The sequence below is a fragment of the Exophiala mesophila genome, assembly GCF_000836275.1.
Source record: "Exophiala mesophila strain CBS 40295 unplaced genomic scaffold supercont1.1, whole genome shotgun sequence".
Classification (NCBI taxonomy): domain Eukaryota; kingdom Fungi; phylum Ascomycota; class Eurotiomycetes; order Chaetothyriales; family Herpotrichiellaceae; genus Exophiala; species Exophiala mesophila.
Window position 1 is genome coordinate 2,560,309 of NW_015622504.1, and position 12,828 is coordinate 2,573,136.

At 49.8% G+C, this 12,828-nt stretch overlaps 4 protein-coding genes across 5 annotated transcripts; 1 reads left to right on the top strand and 3 right to left on the bottom strand.

The window, feature by feature from the left end:
- Window positions 1–986: 986 nt before the first annotated feature.
- Window positions 987–2,883, bottom strand: PV10_00814 (uncharacterized protein; the record flags this gene model as incomplete). The annotated part of the gene is made up of 2 exons (XM_016364929.1): window positions 987–2,733; window positions 2,792–2,883. The coding sequence occupies 2 exons, from the start codon at window positions 2,881–2,883 to the stop codon at window positions 987–989; spliced, it is 1,839 nt and encodes a 612-aa protein (XP_016228578.1).
- A 2,625-nt stretch (window positions 2,884–5,508) lies between these two features.
- Window positions 5,509–6,233, top strand: PV10_00815 (uncharacterized protein; the record flags this gene model as incomplete). The annotated part of the gene is made up of 2 exons (XM_016364930.1): window positions 5,509–5,545; window positions 5,686–6,233. 2 exons carry the CDS (start codon window positions 5,509–5,511, stop codon window positions 6,231–6,233), a joined length of 585 nt encoding a protein of 194 aa, XP_016228579.1.
- PV10_00816 lies at window positions 6,199–8,094 on the bottom strand. 2 transcript variants are annotated; one of them, XM_016364932.1, is made up of 3 exons: window positions 7,933–8,094; window positions 7,694–7,879; window positions 6,199–7,617 (listed from the first exon to the last, which is right to left on the bottom strand). In XM_016364932.1, the coding sequence occupies exons 2-3, from the start codon at window positions 7,823–7,825 to the stop codon at window positions 6,457–6,459; spliced, it is 1,293 nt and encodes a 430-aa protein (XP_016228581.1). In that variant the 5' UTR covers window positions 7,826–7,879; window positions 7,933–8,094; the 3' UTR covers window positions 6,199–6,456. The 2 variants fall into 2 exon arrangements, with proteins under 2 accessions (XP_016228581.1, XP_016228580.1); XM_016364931.1 differs by having other exon boundaries at window positions 7,694–8,094.
- A 558-nt stretch (window positions 8,095–8,652) lies between these two features.
- Window positions 8,653–12,403, bottom strand: PV10_00817 (uncharacterized protein). The gene has a single exon (XM_016364933.1). The coding sequence runs from the start codon at window positions 12,234–12,236 to the stop codon at window positions 8,880–8,882; it is 3,357 nt and encodes a 1,118-aa protein (XP_016228582.1). The 5' UTR covers window positions 12,237–12,403; the 3' UTR covers window positions 8,653–8,879.
- Window positions 12,404–12,828: the final 425 nt, after the last annotated feature.

Consider the following 12,828-nt stretch of genomic DNA (forward strand, 5'->3'; position numbering starts at 1 on the left):
CCAACCTTGAGTGATGGCACCAATGGCTAACCCTAGATTGAAAAGTGCGTTGATTGCTCCAATGAGGCTAATGGGCTGTTAGAAAGAGGATCGAAGAGATGTGGTATTGACTTGCTTTGCAGTATGATCACTAGTTGCTGATGATTGTCAGTGGCATTCAGCAAAAGCGAGAAAGATCCCTTACGGTCAAGCTTGAAGTATTCATAGAAGGACGGTTGCCCAAGACTGGAGACAAAGACAGCAAAGCCGAAGCCGTAGCTGTAACCTCCCCAGCCCACGGTAAGACAGATTGCAACATTGTAGACGGTTAGTTTGGCCATGTTTAGAGGTCCTGCTCGAGATGCTGTATGAAGAAGAAGACAATGGCGACTCTGCTCGTCCCAGGGATAGCTTTATATCAAGAGTGCTATAGACCAACTCCCTACTTGAATCTCGAACCTCTTAAGCACCTGACTGGTCTTGAGGGGGTTGACAAGTGGATCCGGAGTATCCAACCCCAGACATCGGGGAAATAGGCCTTGCGGGGTTGACTGTGTATGCGTAGTGCTTGGATGAAGATGAGCGACTAAACTCGGGTGAGTCCATTGTCCGGACCCCAGTAGCGACTCATTGTCCAATGGATATTGGCAGAGCAATACAAAGGCTCCTCTAAAGAACAAGTCAAGGCGAGAGGTGAGCACTGAGCTCTTCCACAATAGGCATCGACCAACTCTGATCCATCGTGTTGGTGGTTAGACTTGTGTGGGGATTTCTGACATGGTGGAGCACTGATTCTGACATACGGGAGTGGGAGACGAGATCCCATGGCTATACCACGGTTATGTGATATTCTGACAAGCCAAATGCCACTATTGCACTGCAAACAGCCGAACTTGTAACTTATACTTGAATTGACACAATGAATTTGTGCTTCACTGTCTAGTGTATCATCATTTGTTGTGAATTTTATGTCCATTCCTGGGCAATATCCATTTCTTCCCCGCCATTCACGACCAAACCTCCGCAATTTTTGCGCTTAGAGTTTTGGCGACCTTCTTTCGAGGTATGGCATGTCCTAGTCGGTCACTGATCATGCTATCTCGCCGAGACCCATCAGCTGTGGCACTATAAGCATCAAGAAATGCTCGAGGCGTTGGCCAGATCTTCTGGATCTCAACAGCCTTCTCTCCGGTTACACCCCGGGTACACATCAACATCCTCAGAAACACGTCCCGTAATGTCATGCTTTCTGACTTGTCGCACAAGGCAGCAAAGACGGAGAACGTCATGCCATAGAGTGTGCCCGGCGAACCCTTCCGAGCATGCTCCATTACCGTTGCCATGGGCTCTTTCTCAAATCGCGTGGCTGGTAAAACGTGGATATCCTGTCGCTCGTAGATCGACTTCAAAGTCCTCGTCATCCGTGCCAAGTACTGGATCGTGTCATCGAGTTTCGCGGTCTGTTTGACAAAGTAGCCATTAACAACTTGCATAGTCGCAATTGCACTTTCAAGTGCATCCCCGTACTTCTCGCCCTTTTCAGAACTTATTGCGTACTCCTCGATGAGATATGTGACATGTTTGATCCCGGATTTTCGCAACCGGAACTTTTGTTCGTGGAATCGACCGTCCTTGATGCTGCTGATTAAATCATCTAGTCGTTTGCGTTCCATGATATGCTCTAACATGATTTCAAAGTCGCCTTCCTCGTTACCTCCCAAACCAGCACCTTTGATGGTCTCCACGAGTCGAGAATTCGGTACTGCGACCCAGAGTACGTCGCCCAGGGGCAATGATCGCATCTCAGGCACAACTCCAAGCTTCCTCAGAGAGTCAGAGATGTAATTTCGATCTGTGGTGGTGCGAATCTCCCGCGTGTCCAAGACCATTTTGATCTCGAAGCTTCCTGCAGGGAGCAGGATGTTGTGTTCCACTCTGGAAGAATGTCCTGGACGCTGAGCGGGCTCGTCAGAAAGCCGCAGTTTACTGTTTGGCAGTAAAGGCGCAGAACAATCTGAATCAGAATCCGAGACCAAATCAATGACACTCGTTGGCTCAGGGGGGCTTCTAGGACTTGGTCTAGTTTCATCGAGAAAAGAGGTCGCCGCTGCTTTTCGTTTTGGTGGACTCGCAACACTCGGTTCAGGCAATGCCGATGCACCCCTTTTGTTGGCCTGCTTTTTGGAAGGCTGCGGAGATCGAGGACGGCCTTCTTCGACAGCTTTGATGCGAAGAGCAACTTCCCAACCTTCATCAGATAGGTAGTACCTTTTGACAGGATGTCCTTTGGTACACACCAGCTCCTTGGTTTCCAGTGTCTTCATAGAATTCCAAGCCGTAAAGAATTTGGTTGGATCTGAAGGCACTTTGAAATTGGAATCACAAAATGGCTGTGCGAGATCAATGAGCCGATCCTTTGGTAGGGCTTCGTTTGATTCTTGATCGAGTGACCCCAAAGCTTTGATCAGGGCATAGGCACCAGACCTCATTTTGGGCACATATTGTGGAGGTTTTCTTTTTCGTGGTGGTGACTCTGGTTCAGGTTCGTCCTGGGCGTCATTGCCGCTTCCTGAAGCCTGCTTCCGTTTCTTGCCTTTAGTTGGCATAGGAAGACCATTCTCGTCGCAATAGACCTTTAGTTTGTCGGTAAGCCGATCGCAAAGCTTGGGGCCTAGGCCGTTGAGTTGCTGGGCTTCCGAGGGATGATTGAAAACAAGAGGGCATGCGATCATCGATTGATAGGCTTTTCTATAACTACATGAACAGTCAGCATATGTTCTGCTCATGAAGTCTCTCTGTTTCTCGAACCTACACCGTATAGCCCTTGCTATTTCGCTCTTTTGCTTGGTCCATCCACTCTTTGAGCCATTGAGCCAGGAGGGGATTGGAGCATTCTTCGGGCATGCTGAGGTCGAGTACAGGAGAGTCAACTGGTCGTTAGAGTTGAGGTATTTCGTGCCAGTCGGAGGCACATCGTTCGGACTACATGTTCTGACGATTACATGTGCTGAGGATCGAATTGAGGCAGACTGCGTCGCAGTCAATGAATATTGCTGAGGACGTGACGTGACGCGTACAATTGAAGGTGCGGGGATGACGCGATATCACGTGCCTTTCCACCCTTCCACTATCCTCTCATCGTCCTTTTAAAACTCTTGTCCTTCGATATCTATGACGAGTAGACTGACTCCCTACTATCAGATGCTAAACGGTTGCACACCACGCATCGGGTACTCAGTGCGCATGCAGGGCTCCACTTGTCCAGCATAAGGTGTGAAGCCTTGTCCATCAATGAATGGTTCGGAGCAGCTGTCCGCATACTCTGGAATTGCCCTGACCTCGAGAGCTGACTGCTGCTGCCTCATGCAACTTGATGCCCTCCTTGTGGGGACATGGTATGTTCCGAAATTCGTTCAGATTTGATTTCTGGTCTGCATTGTATGGGGATTAGATCACTACGACCCAAGAGTGAACGTCTCTGGATTTGGAGGAATCGATCTCCCTCTCTTCTTGCCAAGCGTCATAGCAATTACATGTCATACCCACCGTTGGTGGCTGCCCATCCGATCGTACCTGACTGCAAGATGAGGTCCGAAGCCAGGCAGCCAGATCCTAAGGTTTGATATGATCCACTGATATGGTCCACTTTGCTTGTTCATCTGTCCGGTGAGGTCATGATCCACGGCTCTACAGCGACCTCTTCAACCGGGCACCCTGTCAAAGCATGATATCGATAGGTGATTCAGCATCTATCATGACGACACTATTTTGACAAAGCTGCTCGATGACTGGGAACGTCAGTAAGAGATGAGTTCACCATCAGCAGGATGGGACCAAAGGGGATCTATATATAAGCGTGGTGTGGGACGAAGACGTGAGATGCGAAAGTGTTCTCTCTCTCATCCTATACAGACATATAAAAGCATATTGGCACTAATTACACACTTCGATCCATCAAATCAACACGAACTCGCAGTAAGATGTCTACTTCTCCAGACGACGACTACCAACCAGCCGACGTTGGTGCCGAGGCTGCCACAGGGGCGGATACCACACAAGATGACTACAAGTCCAGAACAGGACAGAGCCACATTCCTGTGGTTGGTGATGATACCAACGTTGAAGACCCAATCGATGCCAACACAGCTGATTCGGATGAACAATTAGGTGAGACATTGAATTTCTTGAAGGTGTAATCTTGCTAACAAGAATCAGCGCGTGATGACAAGGAAGCCATCGACGAAAGTAATATCATCGACGACCGTACTCGCGGTGCTGCCAAAACTGGCGGAGCTTATCGTGAACCAGGTGATGAGGAGGGACTTGGTGGACCAGATGATGGACGTAGTGCCGTTGCTGGGGGACCTAACTAGGGCAGACTTCATTCTGGACTTTCCAGATAGGTCATTGGTATGATAACCGAGTATAAGTATAGTACCATTAATTGAAACGACGGTTCATCATCATTAAAGTATCAACACCTTATTTACTACGCGATAGTGGCTCTGGATAGTCTGATGCAGCCCAGTCTATTTACCATGACATTTAACATCACCGTCACCTGAAGAGTAGAGACAAAAGATGAAAGAAGCATTGACAATCTGGATCTAAAAAAATCTCCAGAGCAACAAGTACCATACATAATGTATCCCCAAAGATCGCGATCATCGATCGAGCTATAGTATTCCCAGATCTACATGTGCAAACGAATACGGATATGAAAGAAAATAAGCATTCATCAAACCAAGCCACTATTTCCAGCCATCGGAACAAGATCCCATGAGGCGTAGAGTTCCGGGTCATGATCTGCTTGTTTCTCCACTAGTAATGAAATGGTGATGCAAATGGATTGATTACACATATTTCTTGCCCATGGAATTGTCACTATTGTCCATGCGTGCCATGTTAGATCCAGCCATTCTTCCCCCCTGAAATCTCCCCCCTCCCCGCCCCCAGTTTATCCACAACTTAAGCCTATTCAGAATTGCTCAAGAGACCTTCTTAGTGCGGTGTCTTGTGGCGTGTTTTGCTTTTTTTTTTTCAAGTATGGTTACGGCTGGGGTCGCGTCACTACTTACGGAGTAGGGTCTGGTCTGTCCTTCTCCTCAATGAATGCTTGAGCCATGTACTCCGTATGTAAGCAACATGAATCCACAGCAACGTAACGCAACACAAGCGTGAGTATAGAGTTCAGATGGCGTGCCTTGCCTTGCCTTGCCCTTCCCTGCCCTGGCATGGGGGAACTCATGACTCGTCATTGTGCCCTGTGCAGTGGTTCGAGGTGTCCATGCACGACCATGAGCATCATCATCTCCATCTTCAGGTGTCCTGACTGAACCTTGGTTTTGATCTGATGATTTTATCTCTCTTCTCTGTCCTTTTGGTTTTCTGACTTATTTTCTTTTTGCTATACATCTTAATTGCGCTTTGAGTCACACAAGTCTCGCGACCGTCAAACTCGCTCAATTTCCCCACATCCTTCCATCGTTCAGTACTGAGTCGCGAGGCCAGATTCCTCCTGACGTCACCATGGCTCCAGCAGAAGAACCCGAGAAAGGCGACAAAGGTATGTACAGATGTTCCAGCAATATGGGAGTGATGTACTAGTATGCTCTGTACCAATTTGGCGAGCCGTTCATAATGCTCGAGTGGAATAGAGGCGTATTTTAAGACATCTAGGCATTGTGCTGACATATGTGACCATAGTATCGTGGAACTGGGGTGGCGGTGCACCAGGAGGAAAGGTGGCCGAGAAGAAGACCGAAGGCGAGATCGCCATTACATCCAAGAAGGGGAACAAGATCAAGAAGAACGCTGAACCTAACAACCCCGCGGTGCACATTGAACGGTCGGGAAATGATGTGGTCAAGAAAGCCTCGGAGCTCAACATCGAACAAAAGGCCAACGGCTCAAGCGGTGGTGGTGGCGCGACAGGCAAGGATAAGGACAAAGACGACGGCGGGTCCAAGTCAGGCAACAATAAGAGGAAGCATGACCAGGCAGAGAAAAACGGCGATAGTGCTCTAGAGGAGAACGCAGAGGGAAAGACTGTCAAACCGGGTGGTAAGGACAGTCCCAAGAAGCAGAAGCAAGAGCCCACGAGCAAAGAAGACAAGAAGGAAGATGTACCAAACGGCGGACCCAAGAGAAAAGCTGGTCGGCCCAAGAAAGACGAAGGGGCATCATCCAAAAAGAAAGATGCCACTCCGCGATCAACAGATGGCATTGGTTCCAGGACTCGAAGTCGTACCTAGACGGCTCGAAAATGGTCGACTTTTGAATTCGCGCGATTGGCATATGACGCGGTCAAGGTAGTCCTCGCACCAAAACCAGCTTCCTACAGAATCTTTACCGCAATGGTTCGCCAGGGCGGATAATATGAACCGCTAGAAAATAATATTACTTGAGCCTGGAGAACATGAAAGCTGTTTAATGTAATCCGAGCACTGTGATGATGGCCCAAGACTTGGTGACTATTCAATCGGCTTTTTCCGGTGGTTTTGCACCACTAGTTGTCGCATGCTCGAGATCACTCGGCGTCGCGCCTAATTTCGAGTGTCTTTCTGCCTTGTAAGCCTTGTCCTCATCCATGCCGACATACAAGATATCCTTATTCCATACGGCACGCATATGATGGATCAAGACAAATAGGTAGACAATCACCAAGCCGATTGTCATGACGCTGCCCACCCACATGACCCCCTGGCTTTGCAGTGTTCTGCCTATGTCTATCGTGGCCAGGGTGAAGCCAACATTGGGAAAAACAAAGGCCCACCAATTGAGGCGGAAGCGCAACGTTTTTGCGACAGCAATGCAGCTCACAACGGCCAGCGAAAAGAACCATAATGACAAGCTCCAGATAAAAACGGCAGCCACAAGTGCAATCACACGCAATATTTGTCTTGTAATGTCATCGTTGGGGCCGAAGTAGGTATATCCAGCAGGCCACTTGTCGGCCAAGTTGATGATTGCCAGGGAGGTGAAGCTGGGAGGGCCAACGGCAATGAACATGCCCGGTCGAGATTCAGGAGAGGGAAATCCGTAATTGATCATTCGCCTCACGTAGCTAGCATACATGCACATGGAGACCATCATGCCCAAACCTTGAGCGGTCAAACCAGCGAAGAGCATGGGCATAGCGTATTCCTTGGGTTGGTATTCCAGCCCTGAACTAGCGACGGTGCCGCATAGCATAAAGGGGAAGATAGGCAGATCCCAAGCTGGGGTCATGTCCTGGATTCGCAGGCGAGGATTCGTGAATAACAGCGAGTACATGCCCACGGCGACGAGAAAGGTGATGGCGAAATACATCCAGAAGAGGACGCGATAGACGACCACAAGCCAGTAGCCACAACTAGGGATACCATATTGAGCTATGGAGGCGATGATGCTGGCGACGGACAGGAAAGCGGCGCCGAAAAAGAGCGATTCGGTAGGATGTGTGAGACTCGACCGTAAGGCATACGGCCATCGAATGAAGCGGTAGGTGATGGCAGCCACAACACAGCTGAAGAGGATGAGGTCAAAGATGTAGACGATCTTGCCGATAACCTCGAGGCCTTGAAAAGTATGAGGTTGATTATTGGGCGACAGCAACAATCCTAGGCCTCCGGTGGCCATGGGCCAAGTGAACCATGCCTGTTGCGAGAATGAGCCCTTAGTCTGGGAATGGACATAGTTATCGCATCGCTTGGTATATGACTGCTGTACTTACCCAAGTAAAATGTCTTAGTCTGTCAAGTCCAACCTCAACCGCCGGCGGAGAGGTTACCTTGACGAGCACATGGCTGGAGCCATTGGTAGACGACTCATCGGTTGGGGTGACGGTCTCATGCGCCTGCAACATGTTGGTAGGACGAGGGAGGGAAATCTCTGGACAGCCTCTGATAGTCAAATGCACCTTCGATCTATCAGCCGAGACATGGTGTTGGATGGCGAACAGATTAAACTCACGAAGAGAAATCAAAGAGAGCAAAATATTGTTTGGGGAGTCATCACATGTCAAAAGATCTGCTTGACAAAAGGGGAAAACAAGGCGACTGGTAAGTCCGTAAAGTCTGAGTAAGAATGGTTGGGGATCCCTCTCTGATGAGGTGAGGTTTCCAGTTATAGATTGGCTTAGCAGGCTCGCCGGAAGAGCGCCCGAGGGCCGGGGCGGGACGCGGCAATGTATTAAGCGAGTAATGTTTCGGGGATAGATGCAAGGGTATATGGATAATCGAAATACTCGTATGTGCGTCTAGATGGTTTGAGTGAAGATATCAACAATGAGATGGCGATGAGAGGAAAAATCCCTGTGGAAGAGTCTTGAGATGGAAGTCGCGATTGAAAGTACCTCGCACCTTCCCTATACACATGTACTTATCTAATAACTCATAAACGGCAGGAGCGACTCGTGAAAACAACATGCGGCAATACAAGCATCACACTATCGGTCTTGGTGGTGGAAGGTGCGCTGATAGGCCATTGCGCCTTCCCGTGTCTGCGAACACGTTATGCAGCTGAAACCTCATCCAACAGTCAACTTGATGAAAATATATACGCATCGCTCTAGCATCCCATCAAGAGATAAATCGCCACCTGCTGCGCATTTTCAGTCCATACTCCATATGTAGTGATCAACCTCTTGGAGCCTGAAGATGCCCAGCCAGTAGCGCTGTATCTTGTGACACACTGCAAAATTCCGCAAGGCACACCACATCTCAAATCTGCACGAAGCCTTATGTAGATCTAGAGTAGAACATGTGGCAATATTGTTACAACGTGCGGCCCTGTCTGCTCCAGGACCTGTCCGAATCGGATAACCATTCTTACAGCCAGACCAAACGCCAATGCTAATACTCAAAGTCTATGCTCGATCGTATCTTGACACGTATAGTGCTCCATTCAACTGCTCCTCCCTACGACGTCTTATCCTTTTCAGGTGGAGTCTTATCATTTTCGGACGAAGCCATATCCTTTTCGAATGAGATCTTATCCTTTTCACCCCAAGGATGCTTTCGAGGAATTAGCCTGATCGACTGGTCGCCAAAGTGAGGCAAGCGAGGCATGCGAGTCGTTCCCCGGTTTGAGAGAAATTGTCCACTAATCGACACTCTTCCTCTCTCCGAAATGTTCAGTTGCTTCCGGTCGCTCGAGTACATTCTCCTCAATTGCGCCAGAGACAATTTCGTGTTCTGCAGACTAGGCGGCAGTTGCGTTTCGGCTTCAATGTCTTGTCTGGAAACACCAAATGCCTTGTAATGATGTTCAGCCCACCGCAGGATATGGTACAGTTCACCTTCCCGGTCTTGCATGGCCCCTCGTAGTTCGGCCTTTTCCAGCAGCGTCCGCCGAACGATGATGTGCAATGTTTGTAGGTTGGGAATCACGATCGGGTTGAAGCTTTGCTTGGTGGGCGAGCTGGACGTATTCGTCACAATGTAACCCGAGTTTTCCTTCTCGAAAGGGATCGCCTCGATACGCTGCCAAATTTCGGGGCCCTTGGTAGATTGTGGTTGTGGCAGATCACTGTCATGATCACTATCGTCTTTCCCACTGCTGTCTATTGGAATGACAAGGTCGTCAATGACTTGAAGTTCTCCTTCATGGGAGGCATAGCTCATGGGATCTCCACAGAACAAGAGAAACAACCGACGACCTTCTGCAGCTCCGTCGGTTTCAACCACCATGCTGAGCAGGTCGTTGAATAGCCCCGGCGCAAGTCTGGGCTGGTTGCTTGATGGATACATACTCATAAACGTTCGTGCAAGCTCCTGGAGCATCCCAGAACGAGTATTCTCGAATATCCTCAAAATGAACCCAATCTGTTGGCAGAATTCGCGCCTTATCTGTATTCGAAGATCTGCATGGCCGCCGTCGTATTTACCGCTGAGGATATCAAACAGCATTCGAAAGCCATTCTCGACTTCCCGTTGATGGAGCTCGACCTCTCTTCCTTGCTCAACTTGGGCCTCGGCAAATCGAACTTTTGCGGCGATTCGGGTGATATTTCTGAGGCCATACCCTCCTCCCTGCGCATCTTTCAAAGTCTGCAGAGTTTTGTCGGCAGCATGCCAGTCTGAAATGGACACCATGGCATTGACGAGAGCCCGCAACGTGTTGACTGAGGGTTTCAGTCTCCACTTCTCACGGGTCGAGATGACTGATCGAATCAATGGAGCATCTTTCGTTTTATCAGCGTACTTGATCAGGGCCACGATCATCGACAAGTGCGGAAAATCTTGTACGGGGATCAACGGTCCGTCAATGTCCCGGGAGTTTCTGAGCCAATCTCCTAACCCAAAGAGCCTTGCATCCGTAACCAAGTTAAGAAATCCAGCCAATCTGTAAAGTGGCAGCTGACCGTGGGAAGCCACATAGTCTTGTCGAGCGTCGGAAATCTGACTCCGTGGCCGCATTGTGGTTGGTGCAACTTGGTCTCCTGTCAAGAATCTGTCCATGGACTCTAACTTGCTCAAATCAACGTGCTGCTGAATCTGGGCAAAAGTCTCGACCGCCTGAACGGTATTGTGCCGGTCGATCTGGCCCTGCAGGACTTGCTGCAAAATCCCGACTTGTAGCTCCGAATGAGTCATGACTGTATCAAGTTCGAAATTCACCTGGAGTGTGGGCCGTGGTCGCACCGTCTTCATCAAGCGCATTTGCGACATGGCTGAAGTCCATTCACTGAGAACGTCGGGCTGATTGGCAATGGAAATGCACCCACTTTGCAGGAAACGAATTGTGAGATAGTCAAAATACCCCGACCCAAGGTAGTGTGGCTCGAGGAATTTGATCACATCCAAGAGGCCTTGCTGCACCTTGTTCGTCGACAATCCGCTGCCCTTGATGCCGACGTTCAAGCTGCTGAAGAATGACTCCACGAGGGCCACGACGACCTCGGTGCTGATGGTACGGGGAGGGATCTCAGCGAGTGGCTTATCGTTACTGTACCCCTCAAGTCGACCAACTGGGCCTCCAAACCGATGCTTGGCTTTGGCCCAGTTGACTTTGGGAGCTGTCCCGTCAAGGGGCTCATCTGAACACCAATGCACAGGAAACCAGGGATCTCCACGCTCCTGCTGGAGGAGATTGATGATACGTGCACCAGTCGAGGTATAGCCACCGTCAACACAGCACCAGAGGAGAAACTCGAGCCACGCTTCGGGGCGGAGCTTGCTGACCCTGGGACGTACGGGTCCACCTGGTACACTTCGGCCGACTTGGAACCTGCTTTGGCCAGAACTCAAAGCTTGGGCGATGGCTTCATCTTGCTGTGAGTTCCAGACAGCATCGGAAATGGACGTCAGGATTCTTGAAGACAGCAGGTGCATGATCGGCGGGCGCTGGATCGTGGTTGGGCCACAAGGTAATGAGTAATCGTAAACCTCGGAGGGAATAAGGTCAAGGTTATGCATTCGGGCAATAATGCGCTGCACGGTCCTCATTGTAGCGTCGTTTGCCTTCTCGTTCTGTTTCGAAGCAGTAAGGGTGAGCTTAGCCAGGGTGAAGAGAATTGCCTGCATAGACTTTTCTTTCCCTCGGGCATCGGCCGACTCTTGGAAAGGACTCGGCCATGGAGATGACCTTCCAGGGTGAAAGGAGGTTTCGTCAAAGTCGATGAGCGGAATCGAATTGTCTCGGAATGGTGTCGACCACTGGAGGTTGGATGGTAGTTCGTCGGATTCTAATGCGAAGGTGGAGGAAGAAGACGTGAGAAGGAAATCGGCGAGGTGGAGAACAGCCTCATGCCGGCCTTGGGAAAGGACCAGGTAGGCGAGAAGGTCGACATTAGTCTTGCGGTAACAAAGCGTAAGCAAAACCAGGATTTCTTTGGCCGTGTCTTCGCTTTTGAAGATCAGAGTCGGTTCTTCCTGGTCGACCAATCTCAGGGCTTTGGGTAGATATTTGTCAAGACGTGAGACCCAAGTCTGAATGTCGCTTTGTGCATCTACTGAGGCCTTGGTTTTAGATTCTGAAGCTTTAATTTTAGATTCCAGTGGTTTAGCTTTGGACGTTGAACGTTCGGACTTGGACTTTTTTAACGGCGACGATGTTGGAAGTTGCCGCGGAGTGCTCTGAGGTCTGACGGCACCTGAAGGGGAACCGGCTTGTGCCGCAGCTGGGCGCAGCTTGCGAGAATGGAGGGTTGAAAAGGCATGTTGGAGGTCGAGGCAAGGATGCCTTCGAGATGTAAATCCAAGCTCGACGAGTCGTCCGCAGTTCTGAGGGGTCAGAAGTGGTCTCGATTGCAATCGGCAGAGGCATCTGCGCATGTCCCAAAGGCGAATGTGAGTGAAGTCACCGCATCTGTGGCGCGGGACATGGACAACAGTGTGTCGGGGATGGGAGGTTTTAGGCACAGACTGTAGCGACCGAGAGGCTGCTTGTATGCTGAGATTGACAAATATTGAGTCTTGGATTGAACAACGAGGGACCTTTCAATCTGTGAAGTTGTGTCAATGATGTCTACACTTTTTTCTCCGAACACGAAAACGCGAACACGATTGGAGCGAAGCTGATAGGTGGAAGATGCAGTTTTATACTGCGGAGTCTTCGTTCTACTGTGCAGAGAGCGTTTACGGAGAAGTATGGCTGTCTCGACCGCAATCCCAATGCCAGCCCCTTGCCAGTTGCCACATCCCTAGGAAAAGGAAGGAGCCACCCCGGTTGGTTGCATGACGTCAGAGTCGACAACATTTTTGACGAATCCTTCCCCGCAATCGCGAATCGCGTCTAAGATTCAGCGTCACGATGATCATGTATGAGCTTGGAGTGGATGAGAGGATTTCCAGTGATGCAAATATTGGCGTGGCGTGGTCGATGCGTTTGTTTCGTCGGGCCTGAAATCCGAAGTGTACTGTCCAT

Bases quoted from the DNA above. Each gene is read 5' to 3' on its own strand.
- PV10_00816 (XM_016364932.1), bottom strand. From the start codon at position 7,825: ATGTTGCAGGCGCATGAGACCGTCACCCCAACCGATGAGTCGTCTACC. The intron at 7,618-7,693 runs GTAAGTACAGCA...TTCTCGCAACAG, and splicing joins GACTAAGACATTTTACTTGG to GCATGGTTCACTTGGCCCAT.
- PV10_00817 (XM_016364933.1), bottom strand. From the start codon at position 12,236: ATGCGCAGATGCCTCTGCCGATTGCAATCGAGACCACTTCTGACCCCT.